This window comes from Saccopteryx bilineata, chromosome 6 (assembly GCF_036850765.1).
Source record: "Saccopteryx bilineata isolate mSacBil1 chromosome 6, mSacBil1_pri_phased_curated, whole genome shotgun sequence".
NCBI classification, from domain to species: domain Eukaryota; kingdom Metazoa; phylum Chordata; class Mammalia; order Chiroptera; family Emballonuridae; genus Saccopteryx; species Saccopteryx bilineata.
In genome coordinates, this window is record NC_089495.1 from 106380324 (window position 1) to 106406782 (window position 26459).

General features: G+C 44.6%; 1 protein-coding gene and 1 non-coding gene across 2 annotated transcripts; one reads left to right on the forward strand and one right to left on the reverse strand.

Moving 5' to 3' along the window:
• Positions 1–3419: 3419 nt before the first annotated feature.
• Positions 3420–6820, forward strand: MLNR (motilin receptor). Its single transcript, XM_066235522.1, has 2 exons — positions 3420–4332; positions 4963–6820. The coding sequence occupies exons 1-2, from the start codon at positions 3420–3422 to the stop codon at positions 5349–5351; spliced, it is 1302 nt and encodes a 433-aa protein (XP_066091619.1). The 3' UTR covers positions 5352–6820.
• Positions 6821–14282: 7462 nt separating this feature from the next.
• On the reverse strand, positions 14283–14358 carry TRNAA-AGC (transfer RNA alanine (anticodon AGC)). Its single transcript has one exon. It is a non-coding gene; the product is annotated as a tRNA-Ala (tRNA).
• Between the last annotated feature and the right edge of the window lie 12101 nt (positions 14359–26459).

The window sequence follows — 26459 nt, forward strand, 5'->3', positions numbered from 1 at the left end:
TCATAAACACAAGAATAAAAAAACGTAACACATTCATACTGGGACCTGACGAATTTACTATATCTATATATAGATATATAGATATAGATATATATAGATAGATAACTTTCTTGTCATTTTTTTGTATTTTAATCCCTCTTTTTTACAAATTCTAAAAAGCATAACTCAAAAAAATGTGACATAAAAATGTTTTTTAATGTTAAAATAAATTTAATTTTGTCTTATTTATTTTGTTTAATTACCATAAAAGCATACTTGGACTTTATATTTTTTTCTTTAGTATTTGACTTAATTATTATAACATACTTCTCAGAAATTTGTATATAGTACGCCTACAATTATTTGTAGGATTTTAAATGCGCCCAACTTCAAAAAGTTTGAGAACCACTGCTCTAGAGGATGTGAATTTCAAGTGAAACAACAGCTATTTAGGAGTTGCGTGGAGTAGGCGGGGAATTCTGCTTAGCCAGGGTTGTGGATGTACTCTGGTTCGGGAGGTGGGTATGACAACAGAGAAAGCACAGAAGCTGCAGGTGTTTGCCTGGGAATGACCAGGGTCGTTCATGAAGTTTAAATTGGGTAAATTAAGGACTTGAAGCAGATAAGGGACAAAAAGGGGGGGGGCGGAGAAGCAACCTGTCAGAGGTCCCAGTGACACTGAAGTACTGCAAGAATTGAGGTATGGGGGTTTCTCGAGTTACAACAATCTCAACATACAATGTTTTGAGTTTATGAGGCTCACTCCCATAAAAACTTTAAAAATTTGAGACGTCAGTATTTCGGCTTATGCCATTAGCATCGTACTTATAGACTACATGGACAAACTAGTTTGGTTGTGAGGCAGAAGAATACGCAGTAAAGCAGAGTATGATTGAGAGAGTTGGCATCCCCCAGTTCGATTACCTACGCCATTTTGGACTGTTAAAAGTGCAAGTGTTCTGTTTGTGTTAGGCTCGGGTGTGTTTTGACTTACACCAAAGTTCAGGTTGTGTCACTGTCCTCGGAACTGAACTGTGCTGTTACTCGAGAGCCCCTGTATTAGAGAAAGTAAGCTGGAAAGATGGGTGATGAAGTCAGAAACTGGAATGACTGAAATGGAGATTAAGAAGGACTCCAAGGTCCTTGCAGTAATCAGGTGTAAGGGATGTCTACAGAAGCCATTGCCTGGGAAGTGGTGCAGGACAAGATCACTGATAGAAAGAAGAGATGAAGGCATTGCCAGATGCATGCGGGGGTGTAAATTTTATCAGGAGGAGTGCTTGAGAGAGTGAGGGGCAGGCAGTGAAATCCTCAGTGGGTGTGGATGATGAGAGAGAGCTGGCAAGTACAAGAATGATTCTAGACTGAAGTTTAGGATGGCTGGGAAGAGCAATGATGGGGAAGGTGACAGGTACCCCTCCTCCAAGCCCATGATTCCTGTGTGTGAGAGAGGATTGCATGGAAGCATGCCCTGGGGCAAAGCCAAGTTTCAGTTCCAGGACGGAGAAGGGAACTTTAGGAAAAAGAAGTTGAGGACGTAAACCACAGAATGTTGAATAGGAAAATGGTAGCGGTGTCCATGCACACAATGAGATAAAGAACTCCCAGCAAAGTTCCAGACAGAGGCAGATTAAGGTCGGTTGAGGCCCCGGGAGCTCAGAAGAAAATATTGGGCCCCTTAAAAAAAAAGAGAGGCCCTGGCCGGTTGGCTCAGTGGTAGAGCATCGGCCTGGAGTGCAGGAGTCCCGGGTTCGTTTCCGGCCAGCGCACACAGGAGAAGCGCCCATCTGCTTCTCCACCCCTCCTCCTCTCCTTCCTCTCTGTCTCTCTCTTCCCCTCCCACAGCCAAGGCTCCATTGGAGCAAAATTGGCCCGGGCAGTGAGGATGGCTCTATGGCCTCTGCCTCAGGTGCTAGAATGGCTCTGGTCGCAACAGAGCAACGCCCTAGATGGGCAGAGCATTGCCCCCTGGTGGGCTTGCTGGGTGGATCCCGGTCCAGCGCATGCAGGAGTCTGTCTGACTGCCTCCCCGTTTCCAACTTCAGAAAAATACAAAGAGAGAGAGAGAGAGAGAGAGAGAGAGAAAATAAATATATATGTTAACCATATTTTTAAATAAATAAAAAATATTATGTACTATTAATGTTAAAATTGCACATAGGAAACCAAACTTGGTGTCATTAGAAAAATGTGTCAAGTTGGGGTTTTACGAGGCCCTTCAGAAGTCGGGGCCCATGGCACAGGCGGATGAGCCTGCTGTTAAATCCACCTCTTGTTCCAGAGCAATCGCTGGTACTTTGGGGTGAGACCTGCAAAGCTAGAACGACTGTGGGGGCCCAGCAGGGCAGTTTGCTGAGACATCATAGGACTTGCAGGCTCTGGAATCAGGTTGACCAGAGTTCAAATCCCAGTCCTGCATCTTGCCTCCTGTGCTATCTCAAGTGAATCACACTGTGTTCACGGTACAATAAGCTCCTAAAGACGCAGTTAGAGGGAAAGCACAGGACCAAACACATCAGAGTGTTCAATAAATGTCATTATCTATTGACGTTACACAGGAATTGACTCAGTTTGAGTCTTTTCTCCGGAATTTTAGTTCGTTCTGGTGTTGGCAAATACTCTGTTTTTCAAGTTCATAAACTATTTTGTACATGGGAACAATATAACACATGTTTAAGCACTCAGATGTACAGGTAAATGTGTAAACCTTGTTTTTTAAGATGAGTAGACATACTCGTGCCCATAGATTTCAGAGTTGTAAGAGATCGTTAAAATATTTGGTCAGCTGTCCCAACACCACTAGACAATTTACATTAAAGGAGAATGGGGCTGGGTGAGGCTGGCCTGATCCAAGGTCACTAGGTTGTGGAGCCCCAACTAGAACTCCGGAGGAACTCTAGATTCTCCTCTAAACTCCTTTCCCACTCTTAAGTATTGGGGCAGCCTTCCCGACCGTCAGTAAGCAGGCGCCGGTCAACGTCCCTCAGAAGGTCCCCGTTGTGGCAGACCAACCAAACCGCCCAGCAACTAACCTCACTGGGGTTCACGCATCGCTCCCCCGGACGGGGTGGGGCCGATGCGCTGTGGCCGCACCCCACCCCCCTCCCCGAGTTCCCGTTGGTGGAGAGGGAAGCGCCCTTGCAAACAACAGGCCTGGGAAATGGGCGTGAATGGGGCGGGCGGTAGCCGGGGGCGGAGACTGCGCGCCACCCGCTGGGTCGCGCGTCAAAGCGGACCCTGCAGAGCTGCGTTCCCGCGCTGCAGGGCTCGGGCTGCGCTGCCTGGGCTCCTGCACAGCGGGCAAGGGCTAGGCGCGCTCGCCGCGAGTGGGCTGCCAAAGGAAGCGCTTCGCCACCAAGGCTAGGCGCCCGGCCCACCCAGGAGCGCTGCGGCGCCTGGAGCCCGCGCGTGTCTGTGCGTCTGGCCCGTGGGGCGCGCCCATGGGCAGCCCCCGGAACGGCAGCGACGGCGCGGAGGGCGCGCGGGAGCCGCCGTGGGCCGCGCTCCTGCCATGCGACGAGCACCGCTGCTCGCCCTTCCCCCTGGGCGCTCTGGTGCCCGTGACCGCCGTGTGCCTGGGCCTATTCGCCGTCGGGGTGAGCGGCAACGTGGTGACGGTGCTGCTCATTGGCCGTTACCGGGACATGCGGACCACCACCAACCTGTACCTGGGCAGCATGGCCGTGTCCGACCTGCTCATCCTGCTCGGGCTGCCCTTCGACCTGTACCGCCTGTGGCGCTCGCGGCCCTGGGTGTTCGGGCCGCTGCTCTGTCGCCTGTCGCTCTATGTGGGCGAGGGCTGCACCTACGCCACGCTGCTGCACATGACAGCCCTCAGCGTCGAGCGCTACCTCGCCATCTGTCGCCCGCTCCGCGCCCGCGTCCTCGTCACCCGAGCCCGAGTCCGCACGCTCATCGCTGCGCTCTGGGCCGTGGCGCTGCTCTCCGCGGGGCCTTTCTTCTTCCTGGTGGGCGTCGAGCAGGACCCCCGCGTCGAGGCGCTCCCGGACCTTAACGGCAGCGCGCGGCTCCACCCCTCGCCGCGCGCCTCGCCGCCCCCCACGCCGCCGCCCCTCGGGTGGGCGCAGGCCCCGGCTCGGTCCCCGCCGTCGGGGCGCGAGGCGGCGGCGGCGGCGGCGCTGTTCAGCCGCGAGTGCCGGCCGAGCCCCGCGCAGCTGGGCTCGCTGCGTGTTATGCTGTGGGTCACCACCGCCTACTTCTTTCTGCCCTTCCTGTGCCTCAGCGTCCTCTACGGGCTCATTGGGCGCGAGCTGTGGAGGAGCCGGGGGCCGCTGCGGGGCCCGGCCGCCTCCGGGCGGGAAAGGGGCCACCGGCAGACGGTCCGCGTCCTGCGTAAGTGACGCCATCTCTCTCTCTGCCTAACAACAACCCGCTAGTCTCCCAGCCCTCGGCGCCTCCTCTAGCTAAGTCCCCAGGTGTCCCTGGAGGTAAGAAACTCGGGTCCCTTAAACAGCAATGATTTTCCACGACCGCTGGCGTCAGTGAGCCGGGCTGATCCGGGACACGTAATTAAAGACTCTTAAGGCGACTGCCTGTCCCCCTTAGGTTTCGCAGATATGGGTTCTCACCGTAACCTTAGGAAGACACGGTAGATAACGTTGAACTAAAATTTCTATACTTGAGGCTGTTTTTCTAAAGGCTAAAGAGAACCATGATTGTGCAGACCCGATGCAGAATTCTTTTCAACGGAAAGCAGAGAACACGCCTCTCAAGTGGCTGAGTGGAAGGGAGCCTGCAGCTTATTAATAGAAATTGCTCCTTCTGCTTTATGTCCAGCATTGATAACACATATATGAGCCAAATATGCAGCTTTAAACAAATATGGATGGGCTGGGGATTTGGCTAGGTCAAAGTTTTATTTAATTTGTTGTCTGTTACTTATTACTTCCGATGGTTTCTTGGGGACCCTTATTTGTTTTGCGATGCTTTAGCTAATTCTGGTGCCTGTGTCTTGTTTTGCAGTGGTGGTGGTTCTGGCTTTTATAGTTTGCTGGTTGCCTTTCCACGTTGGCAGAATAATTTACATAAATACGGAAGATTCTCAAATGATGTACTTCTCTCAGTACTTTAACATCGTTGCGTTGCAACTTTTCTATCTAAGTGCATCCATTAACCCAATCCTCTACAACCTAATTTCAAAGAAGTATAGAGCGGCGGCCTGGAAACTGCTGTGGGCGAGACAGTCCACACAGAGAAGTTTCTGTAGAAGCAGAACCACAGAGGGGACCACAGGAGGAGACACAGCTGGCTACACTGAGACCAGTGCTAGCTTACAGACGCCTGCCACCAGCACCACCAAGCAAATCACTTCCTCCCACAGTTTGGGGACTTCAGATAAAACAGGTCTGTAGAACAATCAAGACTAAAGGGGGGACTGATTCTGTTAGAAAGAATTAGGAAGAGTGGTTTGCATTTTGCAAGTTGGCCAGTGACTTTATTGGCATGATTTTTTTTTTTTTCAATCAAGGTACAAAAAGTAAGTGTGCCTCATCAGGGATGTTCATGTTAGCCTCATGAAACCCCACGTCACAAAATGTGCTCCCGGGAGATTTTAAATTTTTCCATTCTTCTAGTCTCTGGAAATATGATTGCTCATCTTACAGTTAATAAAATAGAGCTGCTGCCATAGAAATGGTTGCCTTTGAGATCAAAGGTGTATTTTATTTTTATGTTTTGGGTAAAAATGTAATGGTATATATCCGAGGCACTCAGGATAACCATATTGATCCAAGAAATTATTTAATGATTGTTTATGGCAGCAAAAATTTTTCAGCAAGTGTAAAGAATTCTGGGCTGAGTCCAATTTTCAGAGTCCTACCTCTCTCCTGGCTCAGAGCAAATCATCAAGTTTAGGCACAATACCCTCCTCTGCAGAGCTACTGTACCTAAGCAACCACATGGCAAACAGCTTCTCCCTGGGTTGTCCCATGGCCTTTCCCAGTGCCATTAGGTAGGAGGTAGCAAACCCGAGCCCTGACGCCTGAGAGCAGAACTGCAGCAGGACCTGGCTTCTTAGACATTTATTAAGAACTTTAGCCTGACCAGGCGGTGGCACAGTGGATAGAGCATTGGACTGGGATGCTGAGGACCCAGGTTCGAGACCCCGAGGTCACCAGCTTGAACGCAGGCTCATCTGGTTTGAGCAAAGCTTACCAGCTTGGACTCAAGGTCGCTGGCTCGAGCAAGGAGTTACTCGGTCTGCTGAAGGCCCACGGTCAAAGCACATATGAAAAAGTAATCAATGAACAACCAAGGTGTCACAACGAAAAACTGATGATTGATGCTATTCATCTCCATTCCTGTCTGCCTGTCCCTATCTATCCCTCTCTCTGACTTTCTCTCTGTTTCTGTAAAAAAAAAAAAAGAACTTCAATGTGCCTTATTCTCCCAGCTTGGTGGCTAAGTGTTGTCATCGTGCCGGTTTTAGTCATGATTTGACAGAGTCTTAGATTTCCCAAATAGAAACTGATGGTTCTAAGAAGTCCAGTCTTTAAGATCCTACCCACTCCCAACCAGAGAAGCTGCTCTTACTGAAAAGGAGGAATCAGCGGATGCCGTCAAGGGTGAAAGAAAATGTTGGATGTTATGGCCAACAACTCTGTAACCTTATTTTGTTTTTCACGATTTAAAACATAAACCTATTTCTAGAGGCCCTCAATCACGATGTGGTCAGTGTGAATGGTGCCCCCTGGAGGTAGGCAGGGCACAACTTGCTTAGTTTGAAACTACAAATGATGACTCCATAAACAAGAATCGCTCAGCACGCTAGCAAAGTTCTGCTTTTGTCACTTGATTAGCAACATAACAGTGATGCCTTCAATTCCCCTTGTAGTGCCCCTCGCTTGGCCTTGGCCTTGCCCTCGCTTGGATCAGCAGTGAGGAAGTCTACAATGTGTTTCTTCCCATTAGTGGAAGAAGCAGAGAGCAGCCACTTGGGGCAGCATTCTCTAAACTGTGTTTTGTAGATTTTTGAGGATTATTTGAAACAGTCTTTCTGCTCTGAGTTCCTGTCTGGGCAGTCAAAAGTGTCTTCTTCCCTATGGAAGATTGTGATTAAGAATCTTACTGATTTTTTTTTTTTTGTATTTTTCTGAAGCTGGAAACGGGGAGAGACAGTCAGACAGACTCCCGCATGCGCCCGACCGGGATCCACCCGGCACGCCCACCAGGGGGCGACGCTCTGCCCACCAGGGGCGATGCTCTGCCCCTCCGGGGCGTCGCTCTGCCGCGACCAGAGCCACTCTAGCGCCTGGGGCAGAGGCCAAGGAGCCATCCCCAGCGCCCGGGCCATCCCATCCTTGCTCCAATGGAGCCTTGGCTGCGGGAGAGGAAGAGAGAGACAGAGAGGAAGGAGGGGGTGGGGGGGTGGAGAAGCAAATGGGCGCTTCTCCTATGTGCCCTGGCCGGGAATCGAACCCAGGTCCCCCGCACGCCAGGCCGATGCTCTACCGCTGAGCCAACCGGCCAGGGCCTTACTGATTTTTTAATGTATAGTTTATTATTTTAGATATAGAAGCAAAGACCTCTCCTTGAAGATTTCTGGTTCAGATTCTAGAAAAGAAGGATTTACATCACACTTTGCTGTGACCTAAATGTGTTTCCAGGTGTGGGCGTGGAGGAGGGTCACCCTTCCTTTGCTGCAGGGTCCCTGAGATGGAGAGTCTGAGCCCGTCCCGCCAGCGGATCACTGTGCAGTTGTTTTCAAAATGCTGGTCTCACCCATTAGTGGATTGTGAATTTTATTTATTAATTTTAGAGAGAAAGGAAGAGAAGAAAGACAGAAACATCGATCTGTTCCTCTGTGTGCCCTGACCAGGGATCTAATCCATAACCTTTGCTTATTGGACAACGCTTGCACCAGCCAAGCTATTTGGCCAGGGCTACATTTTTCTTTCATGGAAAGGAGTGAGCAAGAATAGAATTGAGCCCTGGCCAGGTAACTCTGTTGATTGGAGGGAGCATCATCTCAATACATCAACATTGTAGGTTCGATCCCCAGTCAGGGCACATGCAGGGGTCAACCAGTGAATGATGCATAGATGGGTGGATCATTAAGTTGATCGATCTCTCTCTCTCTCTCTCTCAAATCAAGAAATAAAATAAAAAAAATAGAATTGAGAAATCAGTGCATTTCATTTAGTAAGGGTAATGTATTATAAGACTTTGGTTTTAATTTTATGTTGGTGTCTTTCCTGGTTCACAAAGTAAAATGTTTTTTTACTGTAAGTAATGATCAAGAATATTTGAAAAATTGTTCTAAAATCTAAAATTGTTCTTACCCCAGCAGTGTTCTTCTCCTGCATTTACAACTGGCTATAAAGGGGGAGGGGAACCCTAAAAGACCCAGGGTGGTCGAGTCAGGGACCACCAGAGAGGCACGGTGGGCTATGGTTTCCAGTCCTGGGCCTTCCTCCTTCCCAGGGGCCATATGATGCAGACTCTGTGTCCAGGATCTCTCCCTGCTCCTGGATAGGGCCCTGAGCTGGCATCCCTAAAAGGTACTCTGAGTTCCCTCTCCCTTTCTCAGGCTACAATGCCAATGTTGGATGAGGCAACCTTGGAGAAGGTTTTATGTTTTATTCATTCAATTGGCAAATATTTATCAAGCAACTGCTAAGTGCTACATGTGTATGACAAAATATACTAGAAAAATTAGCTCATGTCATGGTGTCCAAAGCAATCAACTTTGTAATGATTTTTTTTTTCATTTTTTGGTTTGAAGTTTGTAATTGTGTCTTCTAAACTAACCATAGACTCAGTTCACAGGTTAATAAAAGCACTTATATCAGATGGACCTGCCAAATATCAGGTCAGTGTCATCCACACACACATTCCTCTTCTTTTCTGTATGAAACATTTTTAGTTTTGAAGGAAATGATAGAGAAGGAAAAAGGACCTTCTAGGAACCAAGGACCTTCTAGGAACCAAGAGCCCCTGTAACAGGTCCTCAAGGAGACATGAGAGTAGCATGTCAATGATGTTTAAAGTATGAACACGGCCTCTCCTGGCCACTTCTACTCATGTAGCAGTAACCTTTACCAGAATGTGGAAGCCTTGTATCATACAAATGATAGTTATTGAACAGGTCAAGGTGGAGCTTTGGAAAGGTTTTTCTTAAACATACATGTGAGGCAATTTTTAATTGTGAACCAACTTTCTAAAGATTCTGGACTCTATTCCGCAGACACCAGTGAGCTCTGAGCAGTCCTCGGCTCTCAGCATTTCCTCTCCAGGGCGCACAAAATATTAGTCATGGAGCAAGCCTGAGCTCCACGTGCACGCCACGTCCCTTCCCTGGCTCTGTGTAAGCTGCGAGGAAGTGGCAGAGGCTCAGTCTCCTTGCCGGCTTCTTAGGAAAATAGCTCACACCTTTTGAAGAGTAATGAATGGGCTCCTGTGTAATCTTAAGGCCTAAAAAGTGCTGGCCAGACCAGGAAAACTGAGCATGGGCTGGAATCTCTTTCAGGTCACTTAGCTGGTTACATGGCTGTGGCTAGTTCCCAGGACCTGTTACTTGCTCCCTTAAGACGGGCTGTGTTTTATTCCCCCTGGCATCTCTTGCCCAAGTAGACAATATGTGTTGAACTCAGCTAGCTGCCAGGGAGGAAACAGGAATCTGTACCACAGGGGGTTGCCAGGTGGAGGCTGAGCTAGCAAATGGATGACCGGGATGTCCAGATGTCTGTGCTCAGCTGCTGGCCAGCATAACGGCAAGCACAAGATAGAAACAAAGAGGGCATTCCCAAGGAGAGGGCGCCGAAGGAAGCAGAGGAAAGGCTTTGGAGAAAAAGCAAAGGGAGACAGCAAGGGCATCTGGTGTAACCAGGAGCTGGAGCCTGCAAAACACCTCGCTGGGTGGTGGGGTAGCGCCTGAGCCTGGGAGGCCAGTTGGGACCAGGTATTTGCCATAGTCCAGGCAGAGGGCATTCATGGGTCAGCATGCTGATGCTGGAGTAATGAAACCGCCACTTTCAACACCGCCCCTCCACAAGACCTCTAGCAACGTTGTGGCCTCGGAGCAGCGAGTGTCCCCTCCCCACCTCTAACCCCCAGCCCCGAGCGCCCCCAGCTGCATCTGTAGCAGACCACAGCACGTCATCCCACTTCTGTCACCTTTGCAGTGAGTGTGCAAGTTTCAAAAGTAGGCTAAGAAATTCTATGACTCACGATAATGAGGGATAAAAAAATTTTAAAGCAAGTACATGCAGATTTCAAGGTTAGAGTGTCTTAATTTTACTGTAATGGTTATACCTGTTTATAAATGGAACATAAACAGAGCCAAGCGTGATATTTCTTTGTTTCTGACTGTTTCATCAGAGTCACTGACCTCATTTCCCTTAGATTGTCAAATAAAAAAAAAATGACAACAGCCAACACAACAGCATCTGTCTGGTGTGAATGAATCAAAATCATATCTTTTTTTTTTGTCAGATTGGTAAAAGATATATTTTTGGTGTGCCACACAATTTTAGTAATTAGTTTACTTGTGCCCTGAGATGAAATAGGTTTTAAAGAAGATTGCTCGAGTAATGGTAGTCAACCTGGTCCCTACTGCCCAGTAGTGGGCGTTCCAGCTTTCATGGTAGGTGGTAGCAAAGTATAAATAAAAAGATAGATTTAACTATGGTAAGTTGTTTTATAAAGATTTATTCTGCCAAACTTAGCAAAAATCTGACATAAAGTACTTGGTAAGTAATTATTATTATATGCTTTAACTTATTATAACTCTGCTTTATAAATTTTATAAAGTAAAGTTACTTCCCTACTTTATAAATCACCATTACTGTGGAACCGGTGGGCAGTTAGAAAAACAGATACAAAAGTGGGCAGTAGGTATGAAAAGGTTGACTACCCCTGGTCTAGAGCATGCATAAGAATCACCTGAGGAGATAGGGGGGTGAAAATACAGATCGCTGGGCTCCACTATGAAGGAGAGATTGTTCCATGACATGATCACCATCTGTCCTGCAAGCTGGACGTGGGCCAGAATGGAGATTGCTGTCTGCAGCCCACCCCAAAGACTGATGGTAACTCATGTCCATTCTGACATAAATAAGCCTCCCTCTCCTGCTTCCCACTACATGCTGGTTCCTGGAACAGGTTCTTGTCCTGTCCTGGTCAAACATGCAAAGTAATTTCCGTACCTGGTAGCATTCACATACTTGTACGCATGACTACCCACCCTTTATCTCATATAATTCTCTGGTACCTGCCAAATAGTGAGAACATCCACTTTGTACTGCAGTTGCCCAAGACACACCTGGCATGTAATTTTCTCTTAATAAACTCTATTAGTTACTGGACTGGACTGGCCAGCCTCTTCAATATTTCCTGTCCTCCACTTCCAGAGGTAGAGTTTCTGTCTCAGGATTTTTCCTTGGGTCTTCAGGTACGAACATCCACCCCCAGAATTTCTGATTCAGAGAGTGTGAGGTGAGGTCCTAGAATGTGCATTTCTCTCAAGTTTCCAGTGATGCCGACTCTGGTGGTCTGAGGACCACTCTCTGAGAACCTCTATTGTAGGTTGTTGCTATGGAAAATGTGATCCACAGACCAGCGGCATTATCATCACCTAGGCTCTTGTTAAAATGCAGATTCTGGTTCCGAAGGTTAATAAGATTTGGGAGTCAACAGCATAGAAGTATTCATTTAAACCAGAGGTTCTCAAACTTCTTGCACCTGAAGCAACTGAAGGGCTTCTTAAAATACAGCTTGCTGAGCCCCACCCCAGAAGGCCTGATTCTGTCAGTGTGGCTTGGGGCCTGAGAATTTGCATTTCTGTACAGTTCCCAGGTGATGTCGCTGCTGCAAGTCCAGGACCACACTTGAAGAACTACACTCCAATCAGGGATAAGAAGAGATGACTGCACCAAGGAGAGAACTTGTGGAGATAAAAAGAGAGGCTTACAGATATGTGCTAAATGATCCCAGTGCAAGCTATAGAAGTCACTGAACCAGGCAAAAGGAGCAGAGTAGGAAAAGCAACAAATGTGATATGGCCCAAAGGAGGAGAGTTTCATGGGGCCAAACACCACAGACAACACAGAGAGGATGAAGTAGGGTGTTAGATAAAATATAGGACTCCCAGTTCAGTTTAAATTTTTAACAACAAATACTTCCTACATATTGATTAATTTTACAGAGAGCGGTGGGGTGAGGAGAGAGAAGTATCAACTCATAGTTGCTTCACTTTAGTTGTTCATTGACTGCTTGGCGTGTGTGCTTTGACGGGGCAGAAAATGGGAAGTTACCAAAGAGATGGCTGCTGAACAACGCAGCTTAGGCTCTGAGGTCTTGTGTGCAGGAGCCCAGCACCTGAGTCAGAGGCTTTGTTGCCGGTCCTGCCCTGACTTACAGCCTGGCTCAAAAGCCTGCCTCTTGCTGTGCCTTGTACCCAGCTCCCAGCATTGGGAAAGCGCCTACCACCTAAGTGCTGAGTATCTGCAACCCACAGTGATGTTCTTCAAATCACAAAATTGTTGAGGAGATAAGTGTCTGATCCAGACCCTCCTGGAACATGATATGTAATACAGATGTGTTGAACGGAATGATTTGTAGGTGGTCTGTTTCTGGGCATTTATATAGACTTTGGAAACTTTAAGGCTTTATATTTTTCTTTCTGCAAAAGGGATCAAATGATATAAAATATTGTTAAATGACCAATTAGTTCACAACGGGAGGGACATTTCTCATTCTGAAAAAAATGTCCCTCTGTGTGACAACTGAGACCACAAGAGGATAATGAAGTAAGATTTGAACATGTGTAAAGTGCTCAGCATCGTGTCTGGCACACAACAGTATTATAATGGAATGTTTACATTATTATTATTGATATGTGTATATAATATACACTAATACCATGTGCTTCCCACACTGTCCAGCATCTGGTAATACTCAGTAAGTGTGAGCTACCATTATGATCCTAAGTTTATGTTTTATTAACTTTCACTTTTTAGAAAGAATCAGTCTTTCTCCCTGTCCATATTTGTGATATCCTCCATACACAAATGATGGGGCTGATCGTGGAGAAGGGGTGTGGTCAGGTATAGTGTCCGGTGAGTTTCCTTCCATATTGAAAGGCCTTTACAGAGGTGTTCCCGAGGTAGCCACACACTCTGCTGTTCTTGGCAAGTCTGGGCTTGTTATGGGGTGTCTGCCACATTGAGAACAACCGAGGAAGGTTGTTCTTTTTTCCAGCACTCACTGCAACTGCTTTTAGCATTCAACAATGTAATCGCAGCCCTGTATCAGAGAAGTGAAGGAAGGTTTAACTGGAGGATATGGGCCCTCATCAATAGCCAGGAAGACATGATGCTTTGGAAACTGTGGTGGAGCTCTTACAAGTGTTTGTTTTATGTACAGACAGTATAAAGATTGGCACACCTGCTAGATGGAATAGTTTATAACTGGTCAAGCATTTGTGCTCTATGGTGTATTAACAGACTTCCATTTCATAGATTTCATATGGTGTTCTTAACAAGAGCCCATGGGTTAAAAAATCAGGCAAGCAAACTCTGGTGTCTCCTTGGCAGCCAAACTACAGTGTCATATTAATGTAGCAATAGAAAATAATAAATTTTATTATGAATTTTGGGTTGAGGAAGCCACAAATTTGGCCCCTAAATGTGATATTCAAATGAAATGTGGGAAGTTCTGCAGGCCTTGCCAAGGTAATCTAGAATCTCAGTTAACCTCTGAGGTTATTATAACTACTCAGTCGAGTAACAGAGTGTCCCAGGTCAGCACCTCAAATCTTTTACATTAATACATGTGGCATCTCCAGTTAAACACATCAGAGGGACTCTAAGCCGACATGTGCAGAGTGACTGACCAATCAAGACACTCTGTGGAGTGTCATTATCAGGGACTCAAGTGGAAACGAGGAAAAGGTAAAGAGCTTTTCTCCACAATTTATAATGCTCTATACCTATCTGATATTTATGTATTTTTCTTTTTTTTTTTTTCTTCATTTTTTTTTTTTTTCTGAAGCTGGAAACAGGGAGAGACAGTCAGACAGACTCCCGCATGCGCCCGACCGGGATCCACCCGGCACGCCCACCAGGGGCGACACTCTGCCCACCGGGGGGCGATGCTCTGCCCATCCTGGGCGTCGCCATGTTGCGACCAGAGCCACTCTAGCGCCTGAGGCAGAGGCCACAGAGCCATCCCCAGCGCCCGGGCCATCTTTGCTCCAATGGAGCCTTGGCTGCGGGAGGGGAAGAGAGAGACAGAGAGGAAAGCGCGGCGGAGGGGTGGAGAAGCAAATGGGCGCTTCTCCTGTGTGCCCTGGCCGGGAATCGAACCCGGGTCCTCCGCACGCTAGGCGGACGCTCTACCGCTGAGCCAACCGGCCAGGGCTGTATTTTTCTTAATGTTTCCATATTGTTTAAGTTCCTGTGGATTCTTGCCAGGATGTAGACGGAGAAGAAACCTGGATGTAAAACATACTGTAAACACTGCCTCAACAGAAGTCAAGTTACCTGGCTTTGCTAAAATAACTCCACTCAAAGCATGATGTGGATTTCATGATTGACACCTAATGGCGAACCCTACACAAATGTGTCAGATTGCTGCTATTGGATTCCTGTGATAGGATGGAGGGGTTGAAATCATTTTGGGCATGATGTTTATTATCACTGATTCAATAAACAGAATTAGAGTCATCAGTTGTTGGAAGAAATATTGAGAAGCAGGGGATGAAGGGAGAGGAAAAAACTTTTATAAAATGCAATGAAGCTTCTGACTTGAGTACAGCATATTTTAAGGACGTCATTTAGACTTTGTTGTGGAGGGTTATAGAAATCACCAGAAAGATAGAAAGTATGCACTCACCTAAAGAAGGTTTCAGTGGAGGCTTTGTCTCCATCCAAAGAATGTATGTAAACAAGTTCTCTTACTGTTAATGGAAGAACAGGCTATTGTCACCCACATGTGTTGTTACTTGCATTCCTGCTGTTGTATCTACAGCCACACCGGGCATCAGCCTCTTAGCAGACGTAATGAGCACCCTGTTTCACAGATCACACAGAACCTAAATCCGCAGGTACTGAGCACTCAGCGGTCTGGTTTTGCCAGTTTTCTTTGGGGTGTTTTTCATGACCATATCCATTGCTATTTATATGCATAACCAGAAACATTGGCCTTATTGCAAAAATTGCAAAGATTTTTATGGTTTATCTAGGAATAACAGAAAATAATGCTTTTTTGGTGAGGAAATGTGATTTTGTACAGTTAATTTCAATCTAATAAAGTGTGAATTTTAAGTAAAAACAAAACAAAGAAGAGATACTGTAAAGTAACTGTCTAGATTACTTAGATCTCTCCAGGTGAGGCAGGTGTGATGCACAGGACAAGTAGGAGCACTCCACTGCTGTCATATGACTGGCGATGTAAATGTGAGGACATTACATTCAAGTTGCTGTTTGCCATCAGATGGATTGTCTGCTAAGTCTGCAAATATCAGCTCCACTTCTGCTTCCTCCTCAAGGCACAGTGGACGAAACAATCCTCAATTCTGAGCATTCTCTTTATTTCAGTAAATTTGTATTCCAAAAAGGAGATAAGGCAATTTGTAAAACTGCCAAAGTAAGATAAAAATTAAGTAGCTGGAGAAAGTAGGAACTACTGTATTTCCCCATGTGTAAGATGCACGTTTTTTTAAAAATTTGGGGTCTAAAAACTGGGTATGTCTTATACAGTGGTTGTGAGTTTTTTTACTTGCATTTCCCTCTTTTTCGCACTTGTTTTTGTGCTCATTGTTGAAGACAGTGATTCATCATCAGACAGAGATGAAGACAAGTTAATGGATGGAAGTTTTGACAGTGATGAGGAGCTGTATGAATTTTATGATGAATAAAACTTGAGTTCAATAACTTTATGTAATACATATTTTTTTCAAATTTTGGGCCCCAAAATTAAGGTGTGTCTTATACATGGGAGCATCTTATACATGGGGAAACATGGTAAGTGAAAATGAAGGTAGGTAAAATAAAATTATACCAGGGAGACAGTGAGATCACAAAGCTCACACCCTGGTGTCTGGTTAGGGAAGTTATAGGATTCACAGGAGACAGGACTATTTATCTGTGGGTACTGACATCCTGTCAGGTAGAAAATCATATTGTTCGGCGCTAGAGCAAAGGTATACTCCGCACCATAATGACAAAAAAATCCGGAGCAGGTAACTCCACAGCATACAGTAGAATTTATTATATGGTAATTTACTTATGGAAGATGGGACCTGAGCAGACAGTCAGCCCAGTTTTGCATAAATTATTCTCTGCTGGTAGACTCTTTATACGGTACATGATTTATAGTGTAACTCAGGTACTGACAGGACACAGGGACAAAGAATGTAGTTGCACCAGGGGCCATACTTCTTGGTAGTCTTGTGACAGATGATTGCTTATAATCAATACTGTCACCAATTTGATATTTATCTCCACTGTCACGCCATTCCAGCTATTCCTACCAAGAAATATTTATGGCTACATTTTAAGGAACACAGGTCATTATAAACTAGACAGCTTTCATATGCTTACTAGGGACAATGAAGTTCATTCAAGTCACAGCATGAAACAAATCTGGGACACAAAGATTGAGTTGGTTTTGTTCATATCTACATGATACACATTTCTTCACCAACAATCTTTATAACAATACTGAATGTCCCAGGGATTTTTCCTCTAATGCCAATGAGAAAAGTTATACCAAACTTGGAAATGATAAAGTGGTGATTACCTGATTTTATTTTTGCTATGTATAGTCTGTTATTAGGAAACAACATGCCTGCTTAAAAAAAAATAGGACCATGTCAAATGAGACTTTCATTCACTTGATACTCCAGGGGAATGAAAGTTTGTTGTCACAGTTCTTATTTTAAAGTTAATGACACACAACTGACAGAAACTGTGACAATGTATAGTCCTGTAAATGAGAGATTGCCTTGAAGAAACTGATAAAGTGTTAAGATGTTAAGCCTAGCAGAAAGCCCCCAAAGGTGTTGTGGTTTATTCACACGTTAATCGGCATACTGTATTGAGGGGGTTCAGAACGGTCACTATGCACTAACTCCACTTCTTTAACATGCCCCTTTCTCCTTTATGTTATCCTCTCTCTTCCTTAATCATTAAGCCCTTAAGACATCAGATTCTCATCAATATTAAACTGTCTTAATACAGCCTCAGGTCTGTCAACCACGAAACAACTTTTTTTTAAACTTTAATTTATTGTGTTAACATGGATTCAAGTGTCCCACTCAATATAACACGCTCACCCCGCAACCCCATGTCCCCCATTACACCCTCTTTGCCCCCTTCCCTCTAACCCCTCTCCACCTTCCCTCTAGGATTGCTGTCCATGTGCTATGTATATATAATTTCACTAATCCCTTCACCTTCTCTGATCCATTCCCTCATCCCCTTTCTCTCTGACAGCGGTCTCTGTTCCCCATGACCCCACTCCTGCCTCCATTTCGTTCCTCAGTTTACTTTGTTCATTAGGCTCCATATGTAAGTGAGATCATGTGATATTTTTCTTTCTCTGCCTGGTTTATTTCACTTAGCATACTAATCTCCAGGCCCTGACCAGTTGGCTTAGTGGTAGAGCGTCGGCCTGATGTGCAGAAGTCCCAGGTTCGATTCCCAGCCAGGGCACACAGGAGAAGCGCCCATCTGCTTCTCCACTCCTCCCCCTCTCCTTCCTCTCTATCTCTCTCTTCTCCTCTGCAGCCAAGGCTCCATTGGAGCAAAGTTGGCTCGGGCACTGAGGATGGCTCCATGGCCTCCACCTCAGGTGCTAGAATGGCTTCAGCCACAATGGAGCAATGCCCCCGGATGGGCAGAGCATCACCCCTTGGTGGGCATGCTGGGTGGATCCCGGTCGGGTGCATGCGGGAGTCTGTCTGACTGCCTCCCCGCTTTTAACTTTGAAAAAATACAAAAAAAATAATAATAATCTCCAGGTCCATCCATGCCACAGCAAAAGGTAAGATTTTCTTCTTTTTCACAGCCACATAGTATTCCATTGTGTATATGTACCACTGCTTTTTAATCCACTCATCCACTGATGGGCACATGGGCTGTTTCCAGATCTTGGCTATTATAAACAATGCTGCCATAAACATGAAGGTGCATATCTTCTTTTGAATCAGTGATTTAATATTCTTAGGATATATTCCTAAAAGTGGGATAGCTGGGTCAAAAGGCAATTCCATTTTTAATTTTTTTTTTTCTCAGAGAGAGAGAGGGTTAGACAGGGACAGACAGACAGGAATGGAGAGAGATGAGAAGCATCAATCAGTTTTTCATTGAGCGTTGCAACACCTTAGTTGTTCATTGATTGCTTTCTCATATGTGCCTTGACCGCGGGCCTTCAGCAGACTGAGTAACCCCTTGCTGGAGCCAGCAAGCTTGGGTTCAAGCTGGCGGGCTTTTTGCTCAAGCCAGATGAGCCTGTGCTCAATCTGGTGACCTCGGGGTCTCGAACCTGGGTCCTCTGCATCCCAGTCCAATGCTCTATCCACTGCGCAACTGCCTGGTCAGGCCATTTTTAATTTTTTGAGGAATCTCCATACTGTTTTTCACAGTGGCTGCACAAGTCTGCATTCCCACCAGCAGTGCAGGAGGGTTCCCTTTTCTCCACATCCTCGCCAGCACTTACTGTGTATTGATTTGTTAACACCGTTCTGACAGATGTGAGGTGGTATCTCATTGTGGTTTTAATTTGCATTTCTCTGATGACTAGTGATGTTGAACACTTTTTCATATGCCTATTGGCCATCTGTATGTTCTCTTCGGAGAAGTATCTATTCAGATCCTTTTCCTATTTTTTCTGTATTTTTCTGAAGTGAAAAGTGGGAAGGCAGAGCTACAGACTCCCACATGCACCCAAACGGAAAACACTCAGCATGCCCACCAGGGGGTGATATTCTGTCAATCTGGACCATTGCTCCATTGCAACCAGAACCATTCTAGCACCTGAGGTGGAGGTCATAGTGCCATCCTCTGCGCCTGGGCCAACTTTGCTCCAGTGGAGCCTTGGCTGCGGGAGGGAAAGAGAGAGGTAGAGAGAAAGGAGAGGGGGAAGGGTGGAGAAGCAGATGGGTGCTTCTCTCCTGTGTGCCCTGGCCGGGAATTGAACCTGGGACTTCCACACGCTGGGCCAACGCTCTATCACTGAGCCAGCTGGCGAGGGCCCTTTGCCCATTTTTAATTGGATAGTTTACCTTCCTGGTGTTGAGTTTTAGAAGTTCTTTATAAATTTGGGTTATTAACTCCTTATCAGACTTACTGGCAAATATGTTCTCCCATTGTGTGTGTTGTCTTTTTATTTTGTTAATGGTGTCTTTTGCTATGCAAAAGATTTTTAGTTTGATATAGTCCCATTTGTTTATTTTGTCCTTTATTTCACTTGCCTATGGAGATAAATTAGCAAAAATATTGCTGTGAGAGACATTGTAGAGTTTTCTGCCTTTGTTTTCTTCCAAGATGTTTATGGTTTCACAACATACATTTATGTCTTTTATTCATTTTGAATTTATTTTTGTGAATGGTGTAAGTTGGTGGTCTAGTTACATTGTTTTGCATGTACCTGTCCAGTTTTCCCAACATCATTTATTAAAAAGACTGTCTTTACTCCATTGTATGCTATTAACTCCTCTGTCAAATATCAATTGACCATAAAGGTGTGGGTTTATTTCTGGGTTCTCTATTCCATTTCACTGAACTGTATGCCTGTTCATATGCCAGTACCAAGCTGTTTTTATTACAATGGTCTTATAGTATAACTTGATATCAGGAAGTGTGATACCTCTCACTTTATTCTTTATTTTTAAGGTTGCTGAGGCTATTCCTGTTATTTTTTGGTTCCATATGAAGTTTTGAATAATTTTTCTATATCTTTGAAGTATACCATTGGTATTTTAATAGGAATTGCACTGAATTTATAAATTCCTTTGGGTAATATAGACATTTTAATGATGTTTATTCTTCCTATCCGTGAACAGGGTATATGCTTCCATTGTTTGTATCTTCCTTGATTTCCTTTCACAATGTCTTATAATTTTCTGAGTACAAGTTTTTTACCTCCTTGGTTAAATTTACTCCTAGGTACTTTTTGTTGTTGTTGCAGTAGTGAAGGGGATTGTTTCCTTAATTTCTCTTTCTGACAGTTTGTTGTTGGTGCATAAAAATGCCACTGATTTCTGCATATTAATTTTATATCCTCCTACCTTGCTGAATTTATTTATCAGGTCTAGTAGTTTTTTGACTGAGACTTTAGGGTTTTCTATGTACAGTATCATGCCATCAGCAAATAATGATAGTTGTACTTCTTCTTTTCCAATTTAGATACCTTTCATTTCTTCTTGTCTGATTGCTGTGGCTAGGACTTCCAGAACTATGTTGAATAAGAGTGGTGAAAGGGGGCACCCCTGCCTTGTTTCTGATCTTAAGGGAATTGCTTTTAATTTTTGCCTATTTAGTATGATGTTGGCTGAGGGTTTGTCACTGATGGCTTTCATCATGTTGAGGTATGTTCCCTGTATTCCTCACTTTGCTGAGAGTTTTGATCATAAATGGGTGCTGAATTTTATCAAATGCTTTTTCAGCATCTATTGATATAATTGTGTGATTATTATCCTTCCTATTGTTTATGATATGAATCACATCTATTGATTTGTGAATATTGTACCAGCCTTGCCTCCCAGGAATAAATCTCACTTGATCATGAAGTATGATCTTTTTGATATGTTACTGGATCTGGTTTGCTAACATTTTGTTGAGAATTTTAACATCTATGTTCATCAGGGATATTGGCCTATAGTTTTCTTTCTTTGTAGTTTCTTCATCTGGTTTTGGAATGAGGATAATGCTTGCTTCATGAAAGGACTTGGAAGTCTTCCCTCCTCTTGAATTTTTTGAAATATAGTTGCTTGAGAAGAATAATGTTGGTTCTTCTTAGAATGCTTGGTAAAATTTGTCTGTGAAGCCATCTGGTCCAGGATTTTTGTTTGCTGGGAGTTTTTTTATTACTGTTTTTACTTCACTTGTTGTAATCGGTCTGTTTAGGTTTCCTGATTCTTCCAGAATGAGTTTTGAAAGATTGTATGTTTCTAGGAATTTATGCATTTAACCTAGGTTGTCCATTTTTTTGGCATATAGACCTTCATAGTATTTTTTTTTACAATCTTTTGTATTTCTGCAGTGTCAGTTGTTACTTCTCCACTTTCATTTCTAATTTTATTTATTTGAGTCCTCTCTCTTTTTTTCTTGGTGAATCTGGTTAAAAGTTCATCAATCTTGTTTACCTTTTCAAATAACCAGTTCTTGATTTCATTGATTGTTTGTATTTTTTTTAACCTCTATGTCATTTACTTCCACTCTAATCTTTATTATTTTCTTCTTTCTACTTCCTCTGTGTTTTATTTGTTTTTATTTTTCTAGTTATTTTAGGTGCCCGGTTAAGTTGTTTATTTGAGCTTTTTCTTGCTTCTTAAGGTATGCTTATAATGCCATGAACTTCCCTCTCAGGACTGCTCTTGCCATGTCCCATAAATTCTGAATTATTGTATGTTCATTTTCATTTGTTTCAAGAAAATTTTTGATTTCTTCCTTGATCTCATTGTTAACCAATTTGTTATTTAATAACATGTAATTTAGTCTCCATGTGTTTGAATGGTTTTCAGATTTTCTATTGTTAATTTCTAGTTTCATGCCATTATGATCAGAGAAGATGCTTGATATGATTTCAATCTTCTTAAATTTATTGAGACCCCTTTTGTGTCCTAACATGGGTCTATCCTAGAGAATGTACTATGAGCCCTTGAAAAGAATGTATAATCTGCTGCTTTGGGGTGAAAAGTTCTGAAGATATCTATTAAATCCAATTGCTCTAGTGTGTCATTTAAGGCAGCTGTTTCTTTGTTAATTTTCTGTCTGGAGGATCTATCCATTGATGTTACTGGAGTATTAAAATCCCCTACTATTACAGTATTTCTGTTGATCTCACCTTTTATGTCCATCAAAATCTGCTTTAGGTGCTCCTATATTAGGTGCATAAATATTTACAATGGTTATATCCTCCTGTTGGATTACTTCCTTTATCATTATGTAGTGACCTTCTTTATCTCTTGTTATAGCCTTCATTTTAAAGTCTGTTTTTCAGATATAAGTATTGCTACTCCAGGACTTTTTTCATTTCCATTTACATGAAATACTTTTTTCCATCTCTTCACTTTCAGTCTATGTCAGGGGTAGTCAACCTTTTTATACCTAAGGGCCACTTTCGTATCTCTGTTAGCAGTAAAATTTTCTAACCACCCACTGGTTCCACAGTAATAGTGATTTATAAAGTAGAAAAGTAACTTTTCTTTATAAAATTTATAAAGCAGAGTTACAGCAAGTTAAAGCATATAATAATAATTACTTACCAAGTACTTTATGTCAGATTTTCACTGTTAGGCAGAATAAATCTTTATAAAACAACTTATTATAGTTAAATCTATCTTTTTATTTATACTTTGGTTGCTCCGCTACTGCCCACCATGAAAGGTGAAACACCCACTAGTGGGCGGTAGGGGCCAGGTTGACTACCACTGGTCTATGTGTATCTTTTGTTCTGAGGTGGATCTCTTATAGACAGCATATGTATAGGTCCTGTTTTCTTTTTTCTTTTTTTTAGGTCCTGTTTTCTTATCCATGCAGCTACTCTATGTCTTTTGATTGGAGCATTTAATTTATTTATATTTAAGGTTATTAAGGATATGTACTTATTTACTGCCATTTTATTCTTTCAATCTACAATCCACTTTTCATTTTGCTGCTCTGCTTCTGTGCTTTTGTTTATCTTGTCCTCTAAATCGCTGATTCACTTCTCTGCTTCATCCAGCCTGCTGTTGATTCCTTCTAGTGCAGTCTTCATTTCTGATATTGTATTTGTCATTTCTGACTGGTTATTTTTTATGATTTCAATGTCCTTTTTGATATTTGCTATCTCTTTATTTAGGTACTCATATGACCATCCATTGTTTCTTTAAGATCCTTGAGCATTCTAAAATCGTTATCTTAAACTCTGCATCTGGTAGTTTAGTTACTTCCATTTCATTTAGTTCTTTTTCTGGGATTTCTCTCGTTGATTCATTTGGTCATATTTCTTTTCTTGCCCATTTTGTCTGTGTATTAAGTAGCACTTTCTGACTTTGAAATTTGTTGTGGTGTCTCTATGAGGAAGATGGGCTTGGTGGTACTGACCTCCAGGCCACCTGTTTTCCATGCTTTAGGCATGCTTCTTGAGGGTACTATTTACCCTCTTGTTGTATGTGAGTATTGAATGCTGTTGGTCCTTTCGTGGATGCAGATATCCCTTCAGCCTGGCTGGCTTTAAGAGTCAACGTTGATCATGTGTATTAAACACTGTGCAGTGTCTGTCCTTTCGGGCATATTTATTCTCCACAGTGTCTGGTGCCTGCTGAACTCCTTCTTTGGGTGTGCTGCTTGTGTAGTTAGCTGAGTCTAAGCTTGGTGCTGTCTGCCACCCAGTTTTGGTTTTGTTGGTTCTAGGTCTTCTTGGGTTGGCATCAGCTGTTGTTTGTAACATGCCGTGGGCTACCTCTCTGGAACTACTTCTTCATTCACTGTTTGTGTCTACGTTTCTTGTGCCTGGGTAGTGTGGGAGGGGCCAACCTGTATATAAGAATCAGCTTCCTCCTGCTTAGAGATAATAGCTCCATATAAGCCCAAGCTCTGTAAGATTTGTCTCCACATTTCAGCTGCTTCACCTCCTCTTGAAGCTGCCTTGTTTTCCACAGAGTCTTCTATAGAAAGACAGTAGTGTGGGCTCAGACTGGCCTCACCCAACCAACCCCTCTACAGGTTGCAATATTGGTGGGGCAGCTGAGGTTGGGACTACAACATTAGTGGGAACACCTACTTCAGGGGTCTCGGTCAGGAGCTCAGTACAAGGAAAGTGGCCCCTACTCCAGAGCCTAAACCCTCAGCACTGCTGGATACTCACATTTTATTTCTCCCCAGAAATGTGAGCAGCAGGTTCAGGCCAACAGTCCCCTCTGCAGAAATTTTTACAGCTGGTGAGACCCTGGTCTCAGGGAGGAAGACTGAGAGAGCCCTCTCCTGGGGCTGACTGTGCCCTGCCCAGAAAGTGGCTAAGCCCCTCGACCGGACATACACTTGCAGGGACCCACATTTTGAATATTCATGCTCCAAGGCTCTCCCCCTTCCCCCTGTGGAATCTAGCCCAGTGAGGCAGGATATCCAGCACCCAGACCAGCTGATTGTGAAGTTCCACCTTATCTAATGCACATGAGCCGCTATGCTGGTGCTTATTACAGAAAGCAGAACTTGGCTCAGCTGGGCCAGGTGTGAGGAGCCCTTCTTTAGGATACCACTCTACCAAGGGTTGTTAGGTCCTGAACTGATGCTCACTGCAGCTGGCTACTGGATATGCCAGCTCTGGGCATCCCTGGAAGGAACCCAGTGCAGACCACTGGGAGACACTGCCTGTGACTGGCCTTCAGCAACCTTCTTGGAACTACAAGCAATCCAGAGTTTTTGGCTGCCTCTGCTAGTCCCAGATGTACATGGAAATATCAAGCTGCACTCCTAGGCTAGCTTTACCCACATTGGGCCTGGGGGAAGGTTCCCTTAAAAGGCCAAGGTTCTCTGAGTCACACCTCCTGTAGCCTCTGTCTGCTGGCCGCTTGTTGAGCTCAGCCACTGAAAAAACCTCTGGTAGAGTCTAGACCCTGAGGTAATTCAGGGATTAGAAAGGGTGGTGGGTGTGCTTCCCACCCCTCGGCCCCAAGTGACAGTCTGTCTGGACTTTTATCACAGACCTCAGTAGGGTGTGGCCACCAGGAGTCCTATGGGTGTGTCCTCTGAGACCCAGAGGTGTGGTCTGCCCACACTCCCAGCAATTTCTACTGAATCTCCCATGAGGCGGAAGCACCAATCATTGACTTGGGAGGATATGGGCGGAAGCTCCAGCCTCAGCACCAGAAAATTGTCACCTGATGCGCCCCCTGCTTCCTGGCTGACTTTGCAAAACAATTCAGTCTTCATGGGGTAGGTCTGGAGAGACCACTGAGGGTGGAGCATTGCTTCTCCCCAAGTTGATGCCACTCAGAGGGGATTGTTGCACCCAAGAAAGATGGTAACTGCAGTATTGGAGAATGACTCAGCACAGGGTTCCAGTGGCTGTTCCCCCACCGTGTCTCTCCCTGGTCCACCAAATTCACACTCTCCTCACGAAACTCTAGTCCTCTCAGCCCGCCCTCCACTGGAGTCCCAGGTAAGTGGTTGTGAACGAGATTTTCTGCACAGGCCAAGCCTCTGAGAGCTATCATCTCTCAGAAACCTGGGCTCTTATCACCACCAAATACTGTGTGGAAGCCTCTTCTAGGCTCTGGGGCTCCGGCCCGGGGCTGAGGTCCCTCCCCTCTGAAGTCCCTCTGCAGTCTCTCAGGGTGACCCTTCCTGCAGTGAGAGTCCCTCTGGACCCTCAGCTGCCACTAGCTCCTGGGAGCGGGGCAGCCCTTTCCACGTCTCTGCCCTTCCTACCGCTCTCGGTGTGGTTTATTCTGTGATCCTTGGTTATAGACTCCTCTTTGTTTAGTCCAAAGTTGGATTTTCAGAATGATTGTTCTTAAATTAAGTTGTAATGCAATTTGGACCTGAGAGGTGGCAGTTGCAACATCTGCCTACTCCATCACCATCTTAGAATCCTCAAAACAATTTTTTTAAAATTCCATTTATTGATATTTAGAGAGAGAGGAAGGCAGAGGGAGAGTGAGTGAGAGAGAGAAAGACACACAGAGAGAAACATCAGCTTGTTGTCCCCCATATTTATGAATTCATTGGTTGATTCTTTTATGTGCCCTGACTGCAGATCCAACTCACAATCTAAGCGTGTTGGGTGGACACTAACTAACTGAGCTACCTGGCCAAAGCCAGCCCCAGAAACGTCTTGACCTCAGTTGTGTTTCAGCCCTGGTCCATGACCCAACTCTGTTAGCCACAGTGACTAATGGTTTTCCCCCTATATAAGCCAGCCCTGGAAGCCATCAGGAGCCACAGACGGACCCCGTTAGTCCATTAACAGGATGTACCACATTAGCACTTTAGTGGATTATTTTGACCTTAAGGCAAACAAGGCTCAGCTGATTCTGTCAAAGTTTTACCTCCCTCTTACCTGCCTGAAAGAAAGTAGAAAAGGAGCCTGTACCAGGAAGAGTGTTATTACCAGAGAAACTTTTTCATCACAGCATGGCACACATTTGCTTACCAAGCATTTGTGCTTCTTACCTTTCTGTGACTTGCCTTCTTCCCCTTTGAAGCCCCAGGCCCCTATCATTTACCTTAGCTTATGATGGTAGGTAAGCCTCAACTTTCTGGCTACCTTTGAGTCTCATATTTTTGGTGGGATCCCTTACATACCTATTTAAC

Bases quoted from the DNA above. Each gene is read 5' to 3' on its own strand.
- MLNR (XM_066235522.1), top strand. From the start codon at position 3,420: ATGGGCAGCCCCCGGAACGGCAGCGACGGCGCGGAGGGCGCGCGGGAG. The intron at 4,333-4,962 runs GTAAGTGACGCC...CTTGTTTTGCAG, and splicing joins GCAGACGGTCCGCGTCCTGC to TGGTGGTGGTTCTGGCTTTT.